This window comes from Drosophila navojoa, chromosome 3 (genome assembly GCF_054131105.1).
Source record: "Drosophila navojoa isolate 15081-1374.11 chromosome 3, UAZ_NAV_1.0, whole genome shotgun sequence".
In the NCBI taxonomy this organism is placed as follows: Eukaryota; Metazoa; Arthropoda; class Insecta; order Diptera; family Drosophilidae; genus Drosophila; species Drosophila navojoa.
In genome coordinates, this window is record NC_142891.1 from 8,784,130 (window position 1) to 8,810,954 (window position 26,825).

The 26,825-nt window shown below is 34.9% G+C and overlaps 1 protein-coding gene and 1 long non-coding RNA gene across 2 annotated transcripts; one reads left to right on the top strand and one right to left on the bottom strand.

The window, feature by feature from the left end:
• Nucleotides 1-12,882: 12,882 nt before the first annotated feature.
• Nucleotides 12,883-14,609, top strand: LOC115564036 (protein CDV3 homolog). Its single transcript, XM_030387856.2, has one exon. It carries the CDS (start codon nucleotides 13,373-13,375, stop codon nucleotides 14,144-14,146), a length of 774 nt encoding a protein of 257 aa, XP_030243716.1. The 5' UTR covers nucleotides 12,883-13,372; the 3' UTR covers nucleotides 14,147-14,609.
• Nucleotides 14,610-15,008: 399 nt separating this feature from the next.
• On the bottom strand, nucleotides 15,009-15,643 carry LOC108657960 (uncharacterized). Its single transcript, XR_001926011.2, has 2 exons — nucleotides 15,455-15,643; nucleotides 15,009-15,388 (listed from the first exon to the last, which is right to left on the bottom strand). It is a non-coding gene; the product is annotated as an uncharacterized LOC108657960 (long non-coding RNA).
• Between the last annotated feature and the right edge of the window lie 11,182 nt (nucleotides 15,644-26,825).

The window sequence follows — 26,825 nt, forward strand, 5'->3', positions numbered from 1 at the left end:
AGTTGTTGGCTTTTGTTTTGGTTGGTTGACTGATTTGACTTGTCGTTCAATTTCATGGTCAGTGGATTTCACTTGAAAAATGAGAAATCCGCTCGACAAAAACTCGATTACAGCTGGGAATACTTTACGGCCCACTGTGCGCAAGCTGTGCTCACGCCTAAAACTATGCAACAGCTATTCCCGTCCGCCCGCATAAATGTGCACAACAACAAAAGCACCAACACCCACACCAACAGCAGCAACAGCACACAAATCCTTGGTGTAAACACTGAGCGCCACTCAACGACGCCGACGCCGATGCCGACGCCGACGCCACCAACAGCGCGCTAACAACAGCAAAATGGCAAACAAAACGCGGCCATAACCCGTTTGCCACGCCCACCCTTGCGCACCCGCCAGCGCTGCAGTTGTAACTAATTTGAAGAGTTTATGGCGGTGCTTCACCAAGTGTTTGAACAGCATTTTGATGGAAGTTAAACTGCGAAGAAACAAATACGTAAAGCGCAAAGCCGATGGCAGCCAAGTTGTGGCTCATAAAGGCGAAAAACTGAGTTTTATTAATTAATAAGAAAAATCAATTTTGAAGCCATGGAGTGATTTTTATTGTTCTACATTGAAAGTAAGAGTCCTAAGAGCTGTAAACTATTCGCTTAGGTAGACGTCAGCAAAGTCCTAGACCTTAAATAAAGAATTTATATAAGCATATTATTTTTAATAATATAATTATATTAAGTAATTAAGTAAAGCACATTTAAAATAATTTGGTATTTTTTATAATTTGTTTACTGAAGTAAAGTAATATAAAATTAAAAGAAAATTGTTTTATAATATATGTACATTAATTTATTTTATTTTATTTATTTTATTTAAATCAAATATAATCAATCATAAGAAGCAGCATAAATAAAAATAACAAATAACAAATAGTTTCACTATTATTTATGAAGTATAAATTAAATAATAAATAATAATGAGTCAAAAAATACGGTTCAATGTTGAGCTTAAAAATAACTTAAATGAAGGTTACATTTTTTGTATGAGGCTGCCAGATTATATTCCTGCTCATGCAGATGCCAGCCACAATTACATTTTCGGCAAACAGAACAAAACCTTAAAGACAAGAGGAACAGGAAATATGCAAACAAGCATAAAATATGAATACTTTTATTAGCATTTTACAATTTTAAGTCTTTTCACAAAGCGAAGCGGAAGTCAATAAGAGTAAAGCAGATTTTTTCGCAGAAAGAATTGCATATACTTAGAATTATTTTTGTATAGCAGAAATATTGTCTAGTTAAAAATTTTCCCTGACAGTTAGCTAAAGCTGATTTGTGATACTTATTCAAAAATATATATAAATATAACTATAATATTTATATATGTACAGCTTGAACAAAACTCAAAGTACTGTTCAGAAATAATAGAAAAAATAAATCAGGAAAATTAAAAATATTCACAAATTGAGTTAAATCCTGCAAGTGAAAAAGTTTTAATGAACTTTTAGTGCATATTTGCGAAAACTTTAGTTTATTCTTACAGCTGGCACTGAAATGTTGAGTGAGTAAAGTAGATTAGAGGAAACTTCTTTTGATTTATGTAGCAAAAACATAAATATATATAAATAAATAATTTTTTGAGTATGAATATATAGATATATTTAAAGGAATAAATTGGTGGGGCTTTGTTGCTTCACATAAAATTACATGAATATATTTAAAATATGAAAAATATATTAAATAAATATAAAAAATTATGACATCTAAAACTTTGTCTTCTTGAAAAACAAGAGAGCAAATATATTTCTAATAAAATCAAATAAAATAAAATGTGCATATTAAATGCTTTAAAATGTCCTGCACACTTTATACCCCATGTGAGCTGTGGCTATAATGCCGCACATACAGCACTCACGCACACACACATACACGCGCGCGTGCACACCGTTAACAGCTAATAAACGGCAAATATTGAAACATTTACGCGCACGCAACGCAGGTGGCAGACGAAAGAAGCAGACAATTGAAGCTCAGTGCTCTCAAGTGTGCCAACACTCAGCACACACACACACACACACACACACACACACACAGACAACACTTGGCGGCAGCTCAAGTGTAATTTCCATTGTTTACACACACACACACACATACACTCACACACAGTGAGACACTTGGACAGAGTGTAAAAACAATCTATTACAACAGCAGCGAGTCAGGCGATGAACGACACGCACGCGGACAAGACAGGACAGACAGCACCGCGGGTGAGGGTGCAGGGTGTGGGGGAGAGATGGAAGCGAGAGAGTGAGATGGCAGATGGGACAACAATCAGCGGCGCCGTCGACAATCGTCAATTATAGCAGCTGGAAAACTGTTAACTGACAAACTGCAGTGGAACACATACCATTTTATATTTAGCATAAGCAGCAGGGCCTGAAGGTAGGCAGCACAAAGTTATAAGCGCATCAGCAGGCCCGCCCACACACACCAGCGCACACACACCAGCGCACACACTCACACAGACACTCTCTCCACGCTCAAGTATGCAATTAAGTGCTTAATGTGTTTATTAAAAGTGAAATGCCAAACAACTTTTCATGCCACGCTACCCTATCAATTTGTGCTCGTGTTGGTTGCTGCGTTGTCTGTGTCTCTGTGTGTGTGTGTGTGTCTGTGCGTAATGTTGTTATTGTTGTTGTTGCTGTTGATGTTGCTGCATTTACTGCCCGCAGCGACTGCTGCTGTGTAAAGTCACTCAACGTGCGGTCGCTGCGCTGTGTGCAAATGCTGTTCACTTTTGTTGCTGTTGTTATCGTTGTTGCTGTTGCAATTTCGCAGTTGTTTCATTGTTGTTTATGTGTTACTAAAGTGGGAAGCTAGTGCGGGTAGCTAACGACAGGCTTCGGTCACATATCAGCGCTGCGGCTTGCTAGTTTTTAAGCCAGAGTTTTGGCTTTATTAATTAAACAATTAAATATAGGTAAATCATTTACTAAATAACGACAAAAAGTTATACTTGCACATCATTTTAATAATATATTCTGGAATTTTTCTCGTTAAATAATTTAGATAGAGCTAAGAGTAAACTTATGAACCAATTGATAACAATTTAATTAATATATTTATACCGATAAAAATATGTAAAACATGAAAATTAAAATATTTTTTTTATATATATTGTGATTAAATTTAAAGTTTTTTTTTTTTTTTTTTTTTTTTTTTTTTTTTTTTTTTTTTTTTGATAAATTTAAAGTAACAAAAAATATAATGAACTATTCTATATATAATTTTATTTAATGTATTCAATATTAGCCTCTAGTTCTCCATAAAATATAACATGTATAAATTTATATATCGCTATTATTATTATATTATATTATATTATATTATATAATATTCTATTAGCATTTAAGTAAACAAATAATTGCATTTATTTATTTTAATGCAAAAAAATAATAATAAAACGAAAACTTTAAACTATCTCAAAATATTAGTTAAAAACTGCATAAATATTAGTTATGACTGAATTGGCAGAAATTAAGTCCACCTAAAAACTGGCAGCATAAAATTATAAGATTATTGTAAGTACGAAACTTGAAATGAAACCCCCTTTACTATAAATTACATTCTTTTAATTCTTTCCCTTTTCAAATTGATTTTGTCTGCGTAAAATTGTATCTATCGAAAGCTACGCTCCGCACAACTTTCAAACTCACTTTCACTGCTCAAATCTGCTTAAAGAATGTTGCCTCTCAATTATATTGCTTAAATTTGTTGCATGCAAACTCCTATAAAATAAGAGAAATACTTTTGCAGCCAAGCTTGACTCAAGCCTTTGACCAAAGTTCAAATGAAACAACAGCATAACAGGGAAGATTGGGATATGACTATAGGAACAGTGCAGTGCAGTGTTTTTATCGTTTGTTTAGCCGTTCATGTCCTGTTACAAAAGTTAAATATGTTTGCTGGCCAGAAATCTGTTTCTAGCTAACGCAGCCAAAGTCATTTCCTTTGAGACCTTCTCTCTCTATGTGTGTGTGTGTATAATAACATTAAATGCAGCTCTGTATTGTGTTCGTATGTGTGTGAGTGTGCGTGAAAAGTTTTGTTGTTTCCGCTTGAGTCTTGACTTTGGCTATATATCTATATATGCAACAGTTTGGCCAACAAAAATTTTGCCTGCACGTCGCAATTTAAATGGCCAGAAAATTATTATTGCCCTCTGTGTGTGTTTGGGGCTTATAAAAGAATATGGCCGAAGTGATAAAAATTTATTCGAACATAAGGATTAAGTCAAGATTTTGGCAAACAGACCTAGGAGCTGGACAGCAGTAATTACGAGAACGATGTCTCTCTCTCCCTAGCTTTGATATTAAAGTAACTCTCTCTCTCTCTGTCTTGATTTATACAAGCTATGGATAGTTATCTAACTTTACTAAACTGAATAGAAAAGTATGTGGAATTATTATTATTATTTTATTTTGTTTTATTAATTTTTTTGTAATGCCAGAGTTGAAGCCTCGAAATGTCTGTAAACTTTTGCATGGTCAAAGCTAACAGAAGGAGTCGAAATTATTAATAAACCACATAAGCGCCGCAGATACTAAAATATCAACCTGTCCCACACTACAGCTGCCCTTTCTCGCTCACTCTCACGCTCTCTAACACACTTATGCTATCTCAGATAAAAAGTGGAAATATGCAGCATTGGCGAAAATTTTTGCACAGCAACGAAAACTATGGAAAACACCATAAATTTTCCACAGACTGACACAGGCAAAAAGTTTTTAGCGCTGACTCACACGCACACACACACGGACACACATATGTATGCTGGGCTTCTGTGTGGGTTGGCAGAGAATTATCCAAATGATGCATTCGCAAGTCAAAGCAGCAAATTGAAAGGTCTGCCCGCCTTTAACAATTAATGCTCTAACGCTGCCAACGGCAGCAGCTGCAGTAAGTGCAACAACAACAACTACTACAGCAATAGCAACAACAACTGCAACAAGTTCGTCCGCCAATTCGACATAAAACTCTCGATAAATCTGCTGCTCTGCAGAGCATTTGAACTTTGCTCGTTCGAACACTCACAATTGAAGAGCAGCGACCTCATCTTTGACACAAAGGTCAAAATTACAGCACTCATTAGGGTCGCTAGCAATTTGTGCTCTATATGTGCAGCACCACCAATGCCCCAGTGCCAGTGCCACGGCCGCCTCCACTCACATGTGGTTCAGCGAGCTTAGAGAGCGAACCCCTTAATCGGGCTTTAATTGCGCACAGCCAAGATGCCAGCATTTAGATTGTGTCGATTGGGTGCGAGAGTTCAAATGGATCAAAAGTTAAAATAAAAATAAAAAGAGAATGAAGAGAACTCACTAGAAATGTAACGACAGTCAAATTAGATAATAATTGTGCTGCTAACGCTGAGATTGAAAACGGAGGATATTTAATGAAGACTGTTTTAAGACTTATTTAAAATGTGAGCATATACACATGTAAAGTATTATACTAAATAGTTTAATACGGAGTGCGTAAAGTAGAAGCAACAACTTATGTATATATCAATTCATTATATTTAAAAAATAAATATATAGACATATACAATGAAAGAATGTTATATAAATTGTCCAACAAAAATTGCAATAAAATTTATATTTATGATATAATTATGTTAAATTTTTACAATTATTATAAAATTAAATTACAACACAAATATTAATATTTAAAAAAAAAAAAAAAAGAAATTTATCTACATTATTATGGAAATGAGCTTCAGCAGCTCTAATCAAATTATTCACATAAATTCAATTATGTATACAAGTAATTATCATGTAAATAATGCTAATAGTTAAGATTAAATCTGCTTACATAATATCTGCTGCATTGAATTAAATATATTATTCCATCTAATTATAAATATGCATATTTATTTATCTACTCAACCACTCAGCTTAGTCTCTTTCAATACTTTCAAATATATGTACGAGCTTAGGATTAACAAACGTCATTGATCAAATACTTATCCACTTAAAATGAGCTTGCAATATGATTTATTTATTCATGTTCATCAAGCGTATCATTTAAATAACATCGACTACAGTTGCACTCACTCTTCAAAAAAGCAGAGGCGAATGGTAATCAGGTTAGTTGGCCCATTGAAACAACAACAATTTGCATTTACTTTATGCAATTTCCGTATTTGCGTTCATTTTATTTGATTTAATCAAATGTACGTCTCTCTCTCTCTCTCTCTCCCTCTCTCTTTCGCTGCTCTTCCTCTCCCTCTCCCACTCATTTGCGCTTCACGCTTTATTTATTTGTATTGACTTTCGCTCTGTCTGTGTTTGCTTGCAGAGCGCGAAGGCAACGGCAATAGCAACAAAAGCAAATACAATTACACTGAGTGCTACAGTTCCTGTATGCCACGCCCACGCCTCAACGCCCGTTCTGGCTAGCAAATTGGCTGGCGCAACAAAATATTCCGCACAGATAAATGTAAATACATAAGCAAACAAATCATTTGGAAAATATTTCTTGCAAAAATCACATCAAGGTGCAAAATATTTACGCATAATATATACATGTATAAAAAATCGCGAGAGATCGAAAAAAAAAATGACAAAGTGCCAAAAAATAAGAAAACGCACAAGCAGAGTGAGATAGAAGGAGAGGGGCAGAAAGAGAGAGATAGAGCATGAAAAGTGTAAATATTGCCACTGACATAATATTTGCAAAGCAATTTTTGATTTTTCGCTTGCATTCTGTTGATGAATATAAGCTTCGCTGAGCATGTCCTTAGACTTAGGCAAAGACTTGACTGACTGATTGATTGACTGACTGAACGAAAACTCTGAAAGGCAGACTGTGTGTTGATGTGCGCTGAAGTCTGCTAGAGCTTCAGCTATTTAAAGCTAAAAAAGACTTGAGGGAATTTCTCTTCAACATTTAATAAGCATTAAGCGGATCGACTTTGTTGATTTTTTGTGGTATATAGAAAAGAAATTTAATGTGTGTATTCAATATTAAGGTTGAGAATTAGCTTATTTTTCAATTTTATTAATTTCTTTTTTTTATATTATTTTTAAATATATATGTTTTTTCAATACTTTAAGTTAATATGCTATTCTTTTAGTAAAGAAATAAATGACTGCTTCTTCATTAATCATTTAAATTCTTACTCAAAAAAAAAATAAATAAATAAATAAAAATAAATAAATAAATAAATAAAAATAAAATAAAAATAATAATTTAATTTTTCATTAAATTTTCTATACTCAAAATAAATATTTTCTATATATATTTTTTTTTTTTTATATTTTTAGATTATTAATATAATATAATCATCATTCATTGTTATTATATTGTATTTGAAAACCAAATTAAATTAAAGACAAAAGCAAACTTTGAATATTGTATCATCGGCAATAAATTCTTAATAATTAATTCTCTTTTCAAAGTATTTATGATATCTAAATATCTAAATATGATTAAATAACCGAATGCTTACAGCTCAAAGCAACCCAAGCCCAGCTAAACATTTAATACGAACATTTTAGCAACATTTGTGAGCCACATTTGGTATCGGTCGGGTTCAATCAATAAGCCTATCAATTAATTACATTAATATTAATCTGTTATTAAAGTATGGCTAAAGCCTTTATTTGATCATAATTCTGTTAGCCAATTAGACGGCTTTTTCGCATAAAACCAGGTCAAGGCTCCTACACACTCACACACACATAGTGCTTTAGTTTGCATAAATATTGTTAATAATAATAAAGCAAACAAAAAATAATGAAATAAAAACAATATTTATGCAGACTGTAGAGCGCAAATTATTTACACAGGGCACAGAAATAACAACGTTGCAAGTTCTTTTTACTGCGGGCACAGATTATTATAATAAAACAAATAAATACACAAAGGACGAGCGCACTCTGGCTGCGACTGTGGCTGTGGCTCTTGCTCTGGGCGCCAGCATGTACAACGGGGCGTATGCCTGTGTGTGTGTGTGCGCGCGTATTTATGGCAAAAAGTTGCGAGGCACAAAATTTTGCAAGTTTTGCTCTACGTGCCGTGTGTGCATGTGTGCGTGTGTGCGTGTGTGCATGTGCCTATTCGACTGGCTCTGTGTGTTGTTCCATTGTGGTAGGGAAATCCATGCCGCTAATAATGTTTATGTAAGAACTCTTTGGAGTACGAGCTTTCACAATAATTCCATTGTTCGCCCCCTGCCCCTGTTTGCCCAACCCTTCACACTATTTGAATGATAATTAAGTGTGTATTACGTGTGTTGGCTTGAAAAGCCAAAAGAAAATGCCCTCAGGACGAAAAACTACCAGTTCGAGTTGGAAAAACGAAAAAAAGGGTGTGGAGTGCATGTAGAGTACATGTGTGTGTGTGTGCAAGAGAAGACTTTCTTTTGAACTGTCGGTTTGTATTCCCCTTATATATTTCGATTGAGTTCACAGCCGAATAACAAGTTTTCACGATTACAAATACGAAATAGACGAAGGAAAGATTTCCTGGTATTTCCTACAAAATTTTATTACTTAAAGCAGTAATAAGAAAAATACTAGATATTACAAATAATAAGAATGTTTTTTTTAATATATGATTCGTGTTTCAAAAAGTTTTGGAAATGTGGGAAAAATTAAGAGGTTGATATTTTCCAACTTAAATTTTTATAAATATACAAATATTAAAAAATAAAAACCTTAATTTACTTTATTTTTATTTTTAATTTTTTTTTTAATAAATAAAATAAAACCCTATTTATATAAATAAAGTCTAAAAAAATCATACAAATGATTTCTTCATAGTTAAATAAAAAATTTATAATTATAATAACTTTTTGAAACAAAACGTATATAAAATGTTTATAAATAAAGATATGATTAAGTTTTAATATAATTAATTATTATTCTTTCCTCATTGCCAAGATTATATCGTCAAGGGTGTTCTTCCTAATATACTCTTAATTTATATATACATAAAATGATAACTGTTTACTACGCTATATTTACCGCTTTTAGCCCCATGAACTCGCTGAACGTGTTCGCCGGCAGTTAGCATTAAAAATATGACAAAAGAAATTGGCATTGCATACAAACAGGCGCAGTGCGGCGCGTGTTGTAAAATGTGTTGTAAAACGTGCGTGTCGCGGCGGCACAACTATAATTTAAATGCTGCTGTAACACTTTAGTTTAATGGATTTACATGCGCTGTTAGCGCACAAGGGGTTCGAGCTGTTCGAAGACAAGCCACAAAGTGTGTAACGCCAAATAGCTTCAAAGTTACGTCCCATAATGAGCATAAAAATATAATGCCCACATAAATATATATATATATATATATATATGCATATATGCATTTACAATGTAAGCTGAGCAAAAAAACACCAACCCCTGGCAGTCACTTGATGAGTAAACTGCTAAAAATTGTTTACCAAAGCGCCGGGCTGATGATGTCATCAGCTGAGCGTCAGATACCGGAGTAGGGTTGTTTGCCAAATTATGCATCCTGAGTTTACGAACAAGAGAAGAAAAAGAACAAAAATGAATGCCATTGCAGAATCAATAACAATAAACAGAGCAGCGCAACTCCAGAAACTTCAAGATGCGAGTCAGACGTCGCCTTTTGCCACGGCCAGACGTCCCGTCCAACTGGCGCCAATATATACATACATATATACCATACCTATACACACATACATTTACTACTTTTTTCTTGTTTTCCGAGGGTGGCTCTGGTTGCTGGTGCTGCTGCTGCGATAGTTTTGCCCGCTCACTGAACTCCACTTGGCAACAAATTTCAAACAAATTTTTTAAATATTTATAAGCAGTGAAATTTCGATTTCATTAATTAGAAAAATATCCTCAGGCTGAAGGCGATAATTGAATTTTGGAATTTTATAAAAATAAAAAACTCGGCAAAATATGTAAGCAGTGACTTTTCGCAGTTTTCTAATTGGAAAACAGCAACAACAAAGAAGTTCTGAAACAGAGTCAAGCCGCTGGCCCGCTGGCATTAAATTCAATTTTCACTTTCATCTTTTAATCGATTGCGTGTTAATTAGATAATTTTTTAAGTAATTAACAGCCGACAGTTGCAGCTGAAACAGAAGTTCCCAAAGCATTTATGCTGCAGGTTCGGAAGACAGCAAATTGTTGTTGCATGGCCGCTGCTCGAAAGGATTTTGTAGCCTGGAGGCCTAAAGAAAGTTGTATGACTAAAAATTGAGCCAATTTAGCTGATTGTTATTACAGCAGCTAACCAGATTTCCCTATTTATTAGAATGTGTTGAGCTCAGCGAAAAGGGCTTCCCTACCGAAGCAACCAAATTATCGCCTGAAAAAGGCGAAGGAAGGTTCAGCGTTTTTTAGACTCTTTTATCTACTTAACAACTTTTACTTAAGCGCTTAGCAAACAAAAAAGAGTTAAATAAAGACGAAATGGAACAAGATACAGAGAGAAGAAAGGTCAAGGAGAGACAGCTGGAAACGAAAGTAAAATAGAACACTAGACGAGGGAAGGAGTAAGAGGTAGAGAATGAGAGCGAATGATCACTAAGTAGACGGACTAGATAAACGGAAAGAAGAAGGACAAAGAAAGACAGAGAGAGAGAGAGAGAGAGAGAGAGAGAGAGAGAGAGAGATATGAAAGAGAGAGAAAGAAAAGGAGAGAGAGTGATAGAGAGCAAGAGAGAGAGAGAGAGAGAGATGAAAAGAAAAGGAGAGAGAGTGATAGAGAGAGAGAGAGAGAGAGAGAGAGAGAGAGAGAGAGAGAGAGAGAGATGGGCAAGGACAGTGTCCAGATTGAAATCAAACTGAAATGGTTCAAAGCTTATCTTCTTCTTCTGAAAATTTACTAAAACTGTACTTCTAATGATATTCGCTTTGGTATCAAATATATATAAAAATTAACATTTCGACCATCACAATTTCTCCCACGACTGTTTCTCATTTCTACGAATTAACCCACTCACCAAGTATTTGGTTAGATTAATTTCACTAAACTAAATATAACCGGGGCTAGTCCAATTAAAAACCCCAAAGTTGAGACCCCTCATACACAATATTAGGTTGATGTTATTCAAAAAACTATTAAAATAGTTGAAATGAATTTCGTGCAAGCCAAATACCTCTATTTCATTTTAGACAACTATATACGGTATCTAGATATACATATATATGTTTTCCTGCTCTGCCACATCTGCACTAATTAAATAATAAATTTAAGTGCTCATATCAAGTTGTTTTAGTTGTTGTAGCTGTAATTTGTTTGTTTGTCTGGTTGTTTTTGTGTATAGGAGGAGGAGCATGGGGGAGTCACACGCTTGCATTTGTGCTTTATGGGTGGGTACGACATCGTTGCGGTCGTCATCAGCGTCGATTCATAAAAGCTCAGCGCACAAATGCAGACAAGGACAACAGGGAGCGGTGCGCCCGCCTTGCATTGCATTGCACTGGATTGCATTGCGTTGCGATGCGTTGAGTTCCGGTGCTGCTAATTACTCAAGCAGACGGGCACGATGAGGACTCAAGGACCTTGTCGGCGACAGCACCACATATAATGAACATACGCCAACTGTGCGACACAGTGGCATAAAAAGGTTTTTCTTCTGCTGCTACTCTCTGATTTTTTTTTCGCCACTTCACAAGTTATTTACGACTATGCAGGAGGGCGGTGAGCGATGAGTGCGGGAGGCGTGGCACTTGCATATAATGCACACAACATAATTTTAATTAGTGGCATGTGAAAACCCATAAGAGAGATAGACCAAACAAACACACAAACGCACAGAGAAAAAGAGAGAGAAGGAGTAAGGGGGAGGCAGAGAGAGTGGAGCACAGAGAGGGAGAGATAGAACTGTGCTTGCGACAAAAATTATTATGTTATTACGGCTTTTGAGCACAAGCCGCTTATGCGTGGGCGGCCACAGCGGACCAAAAAGGGCGTGGCACAGGTTTAGCAGCAAAGGCAAGATATGTGGGGATATACATATATGTATATATATGTATGCGTGTGTGTGCTTGTGTGATTCTCTGTGTTTTATGTGAAATAAAAACATATTTGGGTCAGATGGTTTTTTGGTTTTCGGTATTTAGAGAGATCAAAATTGAAGAAAACGCAAGTGGAATTAGATTATGTGAGTAAAGAGATTACAGTTTGAAAGATTTTTTTATTTAAATTTAGGGTGGACTGCATTAGCCTTAAATACAAAATTTGCATAACAAATTATTATAAATTTTTTAAAGCAAAATATTATTAAATAAAAATCTTCAATTACTTAAAACACACTATACTATGATATATAAACTAAATTTTAAATATACTAGTATAGACATTAAATTAATTACATTACTCGCATTCTATACAAATGTCGTTCATTAAAAAAATATATATTTATATATGACAGGAAAATAATAAAATGTGAAAATAATATCGAATCATAAAAATCATCTCTGATATAAAGCAAATAAAGAGCTGAATTCATTCCATGAATAATATATTATAACTAATACCTCCAGGTAAAATATTCAATATACTCAGTAATTAATTCATTTGGTTAATGAGCAATGCAGATTAAGCATTTTATAAGAGATGCTTAGAGAGTGACAAGCAGATGATCTAAGAATAAAGAATGAGAAAGGTGAAAACCTGAAGTACACTGAGAAGATGCATACTCCTCTGTATCAGATCAGCGTGAAGAAACCACAGCTTCTAGTGCCATTCATGTTTAGCTGCTTAAACAACCAACATAAATCTAACAAAATTCATAAACAAAAAAAAAAGTAAAATAGTAATACAAACAAAAAAGCAAATCAGTTATGAGCTCTTGACATGACTTATCTAGTAAGCTAAGCTAAATAACAACACAACATTCATTCAACAAATCGAGCTCAAAGTGAAAGGCAACCTAAACTTTCTTTTTTTTTTTCAAAAAAAAAAATCAAGCTAGTCAAAAATTTGTTCATCCTTTCATCCGATGCTAGTCAAATACTTCGTAGTACGTTTCAGTCAAAATATGATTCTACGGCAATAAGCAGTTGCGAAAGTTTTTCCAAATTCAAGCACTCCATGCTTACTCAATCAATAAAATTTGTGTCAATATATTTATGTATGTATTCGTTGTAAATGCTGCACCACGCGAGACTCGTAGCAGTTGCTTTCAAAACTAAAAAAAAAAAGCACCGCCTCAATGTTGAATGTAGCTCGAGTTTGCACAATTTCATAAAATTTTTGGTTTCTAAAAGCACAGAACGAAATTCGTGATTTTCTTCAAAAGCCAAGATACAAAAAAAAAAATAATAATATAAAAGAACCCAACACAAATCAGCGCAAAAATTGATGAGAAGATCAACATGTGCAGTCTAGACGATTTCTTTGCTAAGAAGGACCGTAAGAAGTCCACAACAAAAACAAATTTCTTGGCCGCCGACGAGCTCTATCGCACACTGGAGGAGACCGCCAAGGCGGCCCAGGAGGTGGACAGCGCCGAGAAGCTGCAACTGGAGGCGACCAACAATCAGAATCAGCAGAATTCGTCGCTTGAATTCGGCGTACGCTTCTCCGACGAGACCATCGATGAGGAGGATGAGTGGTGCGACTTCACTGAGGAGCACGATCAGCCATTTCCCAATCTCAAACGCAACTCCAAGCTGATATTGGGCGCAACCGCTGCCAGCGAGAATGTGAAGCTGACTGACGAGAACTGTCCCTACCAGGACACGGGCGGCGATGGCCTGGGCGTCGGCTCAACCCAAGACGAGCTGAGCAAGCCAGCGTGTCCCTGGCTGAAGCCCAACGAGCTCACCAGCCTCTCAAGTCCACCCAAGGTCATGGAGGCGGCTCTGCTGTCTCAATCACAATTGCAGTCGCAGTTGCAGTCGCAGTCGCCGTCTGAGTCGCAGTCCCAATCACAGACCCCACTCAAGACTCAGCCAAATGTTGTGCCCAAGAAGCAAGTGTATGTGCCGCCGGCTCTGCGCCAGAGCCAGAGCGATTTCAGTGTTCGTTCACGCAAGCAGTCGACTACTATGGCCATGAAGCTGGCCAAGGGCCAGGCGCCCGATATAAATAATGTCGACTTCTTTCCATCACTCAATCAATCTCGCATGTCAAAGCGTGCCAAGTAGTTTTCGCATTCATAATTTTTTTCTGTTTTTTCTAGTTAACAAATTTAAATTTGCAACAATTAAAGCTTGAGTCCCGATTAAAAAGAATGAAAAAAAGAGATTAAAACAATATCGCTTTCTTCACTCGCACTCACTCTCACTTAGTCTATCTCTGCCTTGCTCTAATCCCTGGCGTGTCATTAGCTGTAAACAAGCCAAATATTTACAGCCAAATCGTTTGAGCGCTAAATGCACCCCGCGGACTGTTTTACGCAACACGCGCCAAACTTTGCCAACAAAATATGCTCATTTCGGGCATTTATCATATCGTTAGATTATCTTTTACGGCCACATATGACCATGAATAAATAAGGCAGTCAATTTATGTGGCGCAGATTAAAGTATTCGAATGCTTAAGTCGCTTGGCCAAAATATTATTGATTGCAAAACCATTTGGTATAGACAATAGCAAATATAAGTAATGTAAATTTAAATATATATATAGAAATTTATAAATGTGTATACAAATATATGTGCAATAATTTAATTTATATATATGTTTTTTACGATTTTATTATGTATAGTTATAATACAAAAATATTTATATGTAAACGGCTGTGAAAAATAAAATAAAATAAAATAAATTCCATATAAAAATAAAAATTCTTCATTCATCAATGTATTGATCTACTTTTTTTTATTTTTATTTTTATTTTTATTTATTTATTTTTTTTTTTATTCTAAAAGCAGAATACAATCAAATCTAAAAAATGATCAAAAAATTAAAAAAAAAAAAAGTGATCTTTTATTATTCACAGCTGTGTATGCGTATTTAACACCATTTTCATCCCGACCAATATTGATTTGAGAAATAAGAGCTATGTTTTAGTTTTCTCAATTTAAAAGTGACGTGAAATTTATTTGGACGAACATTTTGCATTTTGTAATAGATAATCCGTTACTGGTTTGAGAGTTACGGGTCACAAGTGAAAGCAGTGTCAGCGTGGTATTATTGTGATATATACGTCCTCTGCCTCGACCAGTTTTTGAAACCTACTTTCCTTCTAACCAGGCTAGCAGTGGCCACCAAAGGGTCCATAGCAGGAGCAACACCCATATGGTCCTATAGGACCGCAACAGTGGTTGACTGCCCTAAACCACTGTCCATTGTAGGGCCCGCAGAAGCCGCATGGCCCCAGCCCACCTGTTGGGCCGCAACAGGTGCCAGGCATTGAACGCAAGCAAGGATTACACATTTTCGTGCTAAGTAAAAGGAAAACCAAATTTAAGATTTCACCTTTTTTTTTTCTTTTTTTTCGAAATACTTACTATAGCCTGTTTACGGAAGTAGGTTGTCAAAAAGTTTGTGAAGGTTTTTTTGTGCTTAGAGATGTTTGTTCTTCAATAGCCGAGACGATTATGAGAATTCAGAGTTTGGGCTGTGAGCAAGGGGGTTTGTCGCTCAAAAATTGAATGTCGAAGCCTGCTGTGGTAATACTTGATGACAACCTAAGTGTATTTTTTCCAGAAGTTTGTTTGTTTACCTGCCTACTCAGTTATGGCTTGGGCTTCATGGGATGCTATATAAGTGAACTGCAAAACTATCTTTGGAATATCTAGTTTAACTCTTTGCTTTAGGTACTTTAAGGAATTGAGACTTTCTTTGGCACGCTATAAATATAATACATATATCAAGTGATTAAGACTGAATAGATTAAAAAACAACATTGTATTTCATTATTCTATTCATTTTGTAACTCCAGCTCTCTGGAAACCTTTGTTGGATATATACATATTTACAGCTAATTCTGTAAATTTTATAGTCTTCATATTCTGTGAATTTAAAATTAGGTTTATGTGATTTAAATTTAAATTTTATGATTCTAGCTTAAATAAGAAATATGCTGAAAGAATTGAATTTAGCAATAAATATTTAAATTAATTTAATAATTTAGCTACAGAAGGACTGATTCTTACTTGTTTCAAGGTAGAGCTTATGAGAAACGATTAAAAATCTTTGGCTCAGTATGATATCAGCTACAGTTTTGCCTTTGACAAATACTTTAGCATATCTTTAAATTCGTTTTTATTATATTTTTAGCCACTCGCGCTCTCAGCTGCGCTTAGAGTCTTGTATGTTTGTTTACCACAGATCTACTTCTCTTTAAGACAGACCAGAAAAAATAATCTATCAGTTGAATTCCAGAGCTATTGTCTGATTGAAATGAAGCTCGAAATACTCTTTGTTCATTTGAGTTATGTGGAAGAGCTGCTCATGGCTTCAAAATAACCTCCAGGAACATATTCACACACAACACTTAACATCCTGAATTCCTGTTTCTTATTTTTGCTATAAAATGAGCAGCTGTGGTGCCTTGCTTGACTTTACGTTGAGCCCTTAGGGGTGTTCCCTTGACACCTGCTGTCATATTAAGGTAATACGCATGTAGTTTCAACTCCCAGATGAACTACTTAAAAGTAGGCCAGGCAGTTGTTAATGCCCCTTCGGCTCAATTGCTACACTTGCTGCCTTCTATAAATAAGACTTAATTTGTTCTCGGAAATAAGTTTAAACGTATATTGCTTAACCATGAAATCTGTAAACGTCTGAGATTCAAGCATTTCTTTTACCTTAGACATTTTTCACATTCACTTTCAATTCCCATCGAGTGCTGCCCATCCGCCCAGTTGGCCAGACTTTGCATTCGCTTTGTTCTTATGGGTCCCCAGGCTAGCCATTAGCATTTGTGCTCTGTTAAGCTTTTGTGGAAATCAGCGCCCACAGAACCACAAATCCGTATAGTCAGTCCATGGCTGGAGCATAATATCAAATGGAAATACACTTGACTGCACTTCTGAAATATTTGCAGTGTCGCTTGCCGCTTACCCCTGAGGGTTTGCCACTCGTTCGGGCCATAACTCAGCGAGAGCCGAGCCACGCAACAAGTGTAGTTAAACTCCTTCTTTTTTTCTCTCTCTCTCTCTCTTTTGTTATTGTTGCTTCTTTTGATTGTTTTAGCTATGTAGTTAAGATAGAAACCACTTTTCTTGACTGTGCATTTTATAGGAGAAATATGCTGTTCCTTTGCCGCGTTGCCTCGCCCACTAGAGCTGCTCTTGCAGCTTGTTTACTTCAAGCCGTATCCACAGTCAAAGCGAAGTAAAGTCATTTGACAAGTTTTGTCACGTGCGTCACATGTTGGAATGTGCCCAGCTCAGCGAAGGCAGCGCTGCCTTCGTCCTGCCCTCGCTCAGGCCTCGTCCTGCCTGGCTTCAGCACATTTCAAGCAATTTTCCACACAGCAGTTGTCGTCATTGTTTCACAAAATTATTCTACTTGTTGTCGTTGTTGTTGTTGTTGTTGACCTGGTTTTTCTGCTTACACAGCGCCCAACACTTTTGTTGTTGTGCCGTTGTCCTGCCGTCGCCTAGAATCTGAGAGTGTTGCTCTTGTCGCTTCCGTTGTTTGTTTAAATGTGTTTGTGATTATTTAGTTATGGCATCTAATTGAGTTTTCTGTTGTTATTTGTTTTAGTCATTGTCTGTGTGTGTGTGTGTGCTTGGAGGCCCTTGTGCACTCTGGCTAATTGAGTTGATTACCTCAACATCTTGTCAGCTTGTCCATTGACAGAAAGAACTCAAAGTTTAAAGATTGAACAAGGCTGTTAATTAAGAGAATTTTTCAGTTTGAAGGGTCGTTGAGCTGGAATAAGGAAATTGGATTGAAGGATCTGCTATACAGTTTAGCTATATAATATAAAGACGATCGAGAAATTGTTTAATAAATTGGTATTGGACAACAGTTTCCTTCTATATATTTTAGTAATACTTCTTCATGGATTTGTCCTCTTATATTCTCAACTCAACAAACCCATTTCAGTCATTGCCAGTTGAGAGGGGTATAAAAAACATAAATATAAACTTGTTAAGCAACTCCAACTAACCCATAGAAAAACCAAGTACTAGCACACACACACACATACACATTGAGCGACTCACGTTAATGCTCCTTGAATCGTTCACAATAGACGATTGGCAATAGACAAACTCCATTTGAGCGTATAATTGAATGCAACGGCGCTTTATAAGTCAGCATCCGCTCGACTCGATGACGTCTTAACTCACTCTGGGGTTTTGTGCTTCTGATTGCTCAATTGCTGATGGACTCAGTGACAGACTGACCAACTGACTGACTGACTGACTGAATGATTGACTAGGCGCTGGACTGTGTGGGTGAGCGACTTGGCTGACTTGTTGTGCATTTCAATAAAACATTCACCGCATAACTACAATGGGCATAAGTTATGCTCCCCTGGCGCCGACATCGAAGGACTTGCTCGGATTTCAATGGCTCACGGCTCAACAGCAGCTCCATGAAAGAGACAGCCATATAGAGACAGGAATAGAGGCAAACAAACAGAGGAATAGAGATGGCCACAGAGCACTTGACTCGCACTAATTCCCGCAGGATGATAGAACATGCATTGAATGGACTGATTGATGGTATCCGCTCAGATTGCTTTGTGTGGCATTCAGCGGCTTATTTAAGTTGGCTCAAACACGCAGTCAATGCGTTCAACTACATCCCACAGTCGTCATAATCGATAACAATGATGCGTAAGTAGATTGTAGACTCTACACTAAATTTTGGCAAATTTAAGATTAGATTAACGTGAGTCCTCCATAAATAATTACAAAAATTAAATTGAAATGAAATTAAATTCATGTTTTTTCAATGAATAAGTTTTTAAAATATATTTTGAATTATCAATAAAAATAAAAATTATATAATTATATTTTAGCATTTTCTTGAATGCTTGATAATTTACTTTTTTTAAATACTTTTTCCAGCAGCCTTTCTCCCATTAATCAAAACGAGAAACTCCAACAACAACAACTGAAAAGTTATCGCAGGACTTCCGCTGCACGGTCGGCACTTTGAATGGGGACATTGAACTTCCTCAATTTCGAGCTGCTTGAGGCATTCATAGCACAGCTTTGAAGCAAATGGAAACTGCTGCAAGCACGTAACGTTAAACAGCCAGCAGTCACAACATAAGTTGATACATACATATATATGTATATAGCTGTGTATATTTTTTAAAGTTCTTCAACTTGGCACCGCAACAATGCAGCGAAATATGAAACCAACACGCGATGTACAAAATAAGCAGAAATTGAAATCAGGCAAACTTTAAATATATTTAAAACATTTCTATAATGTGTATTGGAAATGAAAAATTCTCTTTTATATTTCACTTTCTTTTTGTTTGGCATATCAAAAGCCAAGTGCTGCTCGGTCAATGATTCTCAATGGCTGCTTCAAGTCTTGCATTTTCTCATTCATATTGCAATCAATTAATTAAATTGAGTTTTGCTCTTGCTGCAATTTGCAATTATACAAAAAGGTATTCAAGAATAGTAGCTACGGCAGCCCCAACAGCAACAGCCAAATACAAATCAATCAAAAATTCTTGGCATTTGCATTTAGAATTCGTGAATTACACTTGGCATTGGGGGAAACTTTGAATGGTTGCTATCAAATATGTAAGACATTGCTTTGATATATGTAAGACATTGCATGAATTGAGTTCAAATACCCTGGCGAATTGATGCTTTTGGTTAGATATATGTATGCAATCTTTAAATAAATGTAATTATCGTTATTTCATATACATACCAAAAGAGAACTGGGGTCTAAAATACAATGGATATATTTTCTTTATATACAAGAAATTACCAAAAAACTTTAAATTTTTAATTTTTTCGAATTACATATTTTAAATTTTTTTTAAACAACATTTTTTCTCACAACAAAAGGTATTCTCTAGTCTACGACCTTTTATTTATTATTTCTTTCAATGCATTTTAAATATATCAAATTGAAATTCATTTCGCCAGCATTTAAGTAATTTCACTTTTCTATCTTGGCTGCTGCAATCAAATTGAATTAGACGTGCTTAAATTGCCCAGATCATTTGAAAGTTATTTGGGCAGCCTAGCGGCATGAACGTTTTCGGATTAAGTCATAAATCATTAAGCTAATTAATTTAAATACATGTGCCAAATTAGAAGCGTATAACAGCTAGCAGCTGTTCCACCTACAAACGCATAAATCTCGAAAGCAATTTGTCCTTAAAGTGTCATAAAATGCATGCAGCTCCAGCTAGTTAGCAAGAGTTGAAGTGAACTTCAAGTACAAGTTTATAATTAAAACTTTACGCACGTTTTGTCTAAGTAAATACAACACACACAGACACGCACACAAAACAGATAGAGGGCGAGAGAGAGAGAGAGAGAGAGAGAGAGGGAGCGCGTCAGTCTAACAACATGGCAACTATTTGGCTTTGGCCTTTTCGTATGCGTGATGCGCACAAAAATTTTGTGTTGCATACTTAAGTGGGCGAGCTGTTGCCCCAGGGCTGCATTCGCAATGCCGGACATCTGCTCAAAACGCGAGCATATGTCCCATTTCCCAACGGGCTGCGACTGACACTCATTACGTGGCAAGCTCACTAATTTCAACAGATAAAATGGTAAGCGAATGAAATGAATATAAATGAATATTTACTATATGAAAACAAAAACATAAAAAAATAAATAAATAAAAAAAACAAAAAACATGATTGGAGAATAAAAAACGTCATAATATTTATTTGTAAAATATTTTTATGCAAAAATAACATTTATTTTTAAATATAGAAAAATCTACTAGTTATTTAAAAAAGTAATAATAATAGTTTCTTTTCCTCACAATCAAGTCAAGAAGTTTGAACTTATATGAATTAATATTGCGGCAAGGTTAATATTGTGTAACATAAATAAATAATAATAATATAATATAATGCATTTAAAATAAATACTTATTACCGTTACTAATTACCGTTACTATATAAAAAGATTTGATTAAAAAAATTATTTTATTAAAATGAATTTATTTATAGATAAAAAAAATAATTAATTAAATACAGTTGAACAAAATTCGTTCAATTTGATATGAATATAGTTTATTAATATATGCATATATATTTATTGATTTTAATATTTAATATTCCGATATGAGCATGAATATTTCAAATGTCAAATATTCGCTTGTTTTTCCATTACATAAATGCACGCACCTATGAATAATATTTTTAAAATAATTCCAGAGACAACAACAGCAAAGTGAAACAAACAAGCAAAACTAAGCGAAAGTTCAAATGCAAATGTTTGCACAATGTTTGTGTTATATTCCCATGTTGCTGGGCCAACAAAATTTGAGTTGAGTTTATGGTCAGTTGATTCCGTATTTTTATTTATATTTTATTTTCCTGTTGCTGATTTACATAAAAGTCAGTGTCAGTCGGACAGCTAGTGTATGTTAAATTCATTAGCTAGGAATATTAAATTAATTTCATTAGCACATTTGTCTATGAATTTCCCTTCTTTTTTTTTTTTTTTTTTTAGTGGATAATAATTTAATGAATAGTACTTGCAGCACGTGCGAACATATCCGAACATGGCTGTTGCAACTTAAAGCTACCGCAAAATGTGGCACACAGATATTGGCCAGGCGACCAAGACCAGGCATTCATTCGCGTGTTAATTGTCGAAATGGCTCGTCGCTTGGCGACTTTAAAAATTGCATGTAAAATATTGTAAATTGTTGCGGTTTGCAGTCAACTTTGAGGGGAATACCCTGCATGGCATGCATAAGAGACGTTTGCCAAAATTCTTTGATTTGTGGAACAAAAGATAACTCAAAAAAATTTTGTAAATATTCAGTTATTATAGAGTAGAAAATTAAGTAAATCGATTTATTTATTAATAAAATTTTAATAATTGCTGTTTTTTTTTATAAATAGCTTTCATTTAGCTCATTATTTTTGGTATTGATTTTTTTTTTTAGTTTTCATATTTTCAATAATTTTTTTTTTTTTTTATAATTGATAATGAATTAATTTTTTTAATTCTTTATTTTCTTTATTTATGTTTTTAGTTTCAATAAATTCCGTTTTTTCATATCCCATATTATTTCAAGACTTGTTTCTGATTTAATTACTTTTTTTAATGACTCTCCATTGTAGAGCATTAAATATTCGTTGCCTCTCAACACATTAACCCAATTATTTGCTGGCATTAAATTTCACAAAAATGTCCCATACTGTTTTTATTGCCATTATTGCCAGAGTTCTGTGGAAAGCTTATTGGTTTTTCTTTTTTTTTTTTTTTCTCCCTTTTGCTTCTGTTGTTGTTAAAACATTTATTGAACAATTGTCGCTCGCCATGTTAATTTTGCTGCTATTGTTTTTTAATTTATTTGCAATAATGTCTGCTTATATCTTATAATTATATATATACATATTACATGTGTTTTCCTGATTGTTTGTTTGGTTACATATTTGGCTGATTAGATTTAATGATTTTAATACTCAACAAATAGATTTAATTATAATTTGATTATTTAAATCATCAAAGCTTATGGGTGGAACAGGATTTATTACACATTTATTTCTGCAACATAAATCCACTCTGAGCCCATTTAGGGCTATATAGAGGGTATATCAGTTGTGTAATAAGGTATGTAACGGGCAGAGGGAAGTAGAGTACAAATTATCCCTACAACTTTTATTTACCTTAAACTGTCGCATTCCATTGCACAAAGTCCATTATACCCATTGTTTCCGTCCAGTCTCAGGGTATAATAAAATTATCATTCAACTGTCATCTGCAGACGTGTCGTCGCCCGTGACAATGAAAAAAATGCTAATGCAAATAAAAGCAAGATAAAAAGATGGCTGAATCGCTTTCGGCCAGCAGCTGAACATCATTATTCACATGGCAAAAGTGAGCATTATCATGTCCAGCAGAAGTAACAAAAAATATGAATAGATAAAATGCCAGGGAGTCAAAGCATTAAATAAGTGAAAGTGGACACACACAAAAAGCACGGAATAATTATGGCAAGGTACAAATAAAACCAGGCACACAAAAAAGCCAGAAAATGCTTTACCTGAACCTGAAAAAAGAGGCAGATGAAGGTGGCTTAAGCCACTTGAGATAGCAAATGACAAGCCGCACTTTCATTATATATATACATATATATATATATTTACTTTTTTGTAGTCGTCTCGAATGCGTTTTGTTTGCTCTTGTTATTGCTGGGCATTCGAAACTTAAATGGCTTAGGTTGACACTTAAAGTCTTTGATAAATGATGCTTAGCTACTGCAAGATAAAGTCAACTAGGTAAAGCCTGAGCCACAAAAATGAACAGAAAATATTGAGTTAAATATATTCAGATAATCTGATGGAATGTTTTTTTATACAAATATTTAAGCAGATTAAAAGATTTACTTTTAAATTAGTTGTGCAACATACTGCATCTTTTTAGATTTTATATTTAAAATGCAAAAAATGTTTTAATGTGCTTAAGGGCTTGTTAATCCACTTGTATTCAACTCCACATATATTTATTTTTTATTTTAATTATTTAAATTAAAATAGTTAAAGGTTAGTTAAAAGTTTAGCAATATGCCTGCGAGTAATATATATAAATATATATATCTATTTAAGTTCGAATTAGTAGGAATCGGTAGTCGAAGGCTACACGATATAAAATTTACAAATTTTCAACCAATATCAAATTATAAGTACTGAATATTGCAATTTATAAGCTTTTGAAATTTCTTTCTATTATCCTCTTCGTTTGTTTAGTTTGCGTTGTGACATCACCAATAATTCGATATTCAATTTTAGCGCTTCAGATACTTTGATTATCTCGCTTTTAAGCCTATATAACTGCTAAGGCCATAAACCAGCCTTAAGCTATTCAACTGCTTAACTGGCGGCAACTGCAGCTAATGCCAGCGCAAATAGGACAGCTGCAATGCCAACAAATTATCAGTTTCACATTTCACTTTGTGCAATCAGTGAGTGACCACAACAACAACTCGAGGTTAACACTTACGACAACAACAACTACAGCAACAATTACCCGGACAACATCGTAAATGACGCTCGGCGAAATTGTTGAGTTTGCAGTTGGCCAAGCCAAATGTAATGCAATTAATTGATATCATTAATATGGCTTAAACGTGGCCAAGATGTACATACAGATATAGGTACATACAGTTTGTATACTATATATATAAATACATACGTCTATGTGTATGCATATATCTCTCGGCCTTATCTGCTTGCGTGTTAGCTAAGCTGAGCTAAGTGAAACGCAAGGCAAAGCTAAAGTTTTGGTATGCGACGGCATTTCTTTTCCTTTTTTTAATTAATACGTGCGACCTCTTAAAGTTTCGACCACTGAAATTTAAATTGAATTAAACTTTAATCAATCGCGATCAATGCAACAACACGAACAACACGAAACAGCGCGCGACCAGCCCGATGGCCCCTCAGCCGTTCCTCGGGCTGCAGCCAGCGAGCACAACAACTCACACTCGCTCGCTGGCTGACTGACAATGCGAGCGACGGGCACAAATAACCGCAGGATAACTTCATTTGCATGCAACACACACACACTCATGCCCACACACATATTATTTGTGTGCGTATGTATTTGTATTTATACTTTACATGGCCAACACTTTTCATTGCATACTTTTGTGCGCTGCCGCGGCAACACGCATAAAATGTCTTCCATCTGCATATAAGTATATGATATTTATATATCTATAAATTCACACATATGTATAAACATGTGTATGCGCACATATATGTTTTATCTGTTGTCTGCATTTACATTAAAAGAATTTTTATTATTGTTGTTCGCTGCGTGTATTACAAGCCGGCGCATATATGAGAAAAAAGTTGAGTCTTTTATTAACAGATAGTTAAATATGCAAAATGCAAAATTAAAAGTGCACTGAAGAGTACGAATATTAAATACTCTATATAAAAATAAAAATTACACAAAATTTAGGATGCTCTAGGTAGATTTTAAAATTTAATAAAAAAGAAGAATATGATATGTTCTTACAATATTTATTATTCATATTTAAATTTATATATTTTTTTCAACTAAAATTACTAGTAATTTAAAATACTATTCCACTTAAAACTACTATTATTTCGATAACAAAAAAAAAAAAAAAAAATAAAAATAAAAATAAAAAATAAAATAAAAATATTAAAAATTTAAAATGAAATGTTTGTTTTTAATTTTAATAAAAATATAAATATTTGAAAAATACGCAAGCAAAAAATTTAAACATCTTTAAATCACTTGATTCAAAAATTTAAAATATATAAATAATAATTATAATAATTTTTTTTTATAATTTTTTAAGGAAAATATATCGTAAAAATAATAAAACAGCGTCTAACTATACTTTTCGTCTCCTTTAAAAATTTTTCTTTTTTTTTATTCAATGATTTTCATAAACTTCATCAAGTAACTAATCAACTTCATTTTGTTGTTCCGCCTCGAGTATTTATGCATTGGCACTGGCAGCAAATAAAATGCTTGCAAATGAATAAATAAATACAAATTAAATAAAAATTGTAAAATTTTTACAATAACAACGTCACATAATTGATGTTCAGTTCATACGTAGAGGATGTGCAAACACAAAGAAAATAAATAAAAGTAAGCAATGGCAAAAATTTAATGAATCAGCCGCATAATGAAGCGTCTTAAAGAGGAAATCCGCATAAATATGATGTGAGCAGTAAATTTGCATAGAATTGACCAAAAATCGGCCATTAATAAATAAACTGTTGTTGTATTTGGCATTTTGGAGAAAAGAAAAGGGTTTTCGGGACTGTTCGATTTGCATGGAACTCTCATAAATTAGACACTAACTGCCCCCTTTGGTTGGGTTAATGGGCAAACACGTGCGATATATGGCCGAAGCGGACGTCAAATAAAGACAGACTCTGCAAGCTCGAATCCGTTGTCCTTAAACTTAAACTTAAAGGGCGAAACGGGCCAACGAGAGCTGCCACTGCCGTCGGTCGTATGTCACATCATTATCGACATTAACAACAAAAAGCACTTTATTGCCTTCATCAGGCGGCAGGTGCAGCAGCAGGCGCTGTTCGGCTGCCAGGGCAACACAAGATGCATCTGGGTGGGCTGGGGCTATTGGCGGCCTCAACTCAACTCAGTTCAGTTCGGCGCTGCTCAGATCGGTTCACTCAAGCCTATAACGGTCTGTATGCTGAGATAACGGTTATGGAAGTCGCCTGCTAGCGACTGAGTCATGGCAATCAATAGAAGCAGCAACAGCAATTCGCTGCAACTATACATTGATAATAATGACCACGCCCATGACGCCTTCTGCGGTGACTAGCTGGCGCTTGAAGTTTGTGTGCTATGCATGTGTGTGGCTTAAGCAATGTATTTGAGTGTGTGTGTGTGTGTGTGTGGGTGTGTATGGCACATGCAACACGGTGTAATAGGGGTCCACTGCTCAAAAGGTTTGCGGTGTCTATGCTGTGTCAGTGTGTGTGTGTGTGTGTGTGTGTGTGCGGCTGCTGTGTAACAGCACGAATGACTTTCCATGTGATTAAACTTGATGAAGAAGAGAGTTAGAGAGGGAGAGAGAGAGCTCCAGCAGTTGAAGTTAGCCTTATGCCTGTGTCAGTAGCAAATTATGAGACATCAATCTATAATAAGGTGCAGAGTGTAAAGCTATGAAAACGTTTAACTTGGGATTAAGTATATTTAATTTTATTAAATTAACCTTTAGCATGTCAATAAT

Bases quoted from the DNA above. Each gene is read 5' to 3' on its own strand.
- LOC115564036 (XM_030387856.2), top strand. From the start codon at position 13,373: ATGTGCAGTCTAGACGATTTCTTTGCTAAGAAGGACCGTAAGAAGTCC.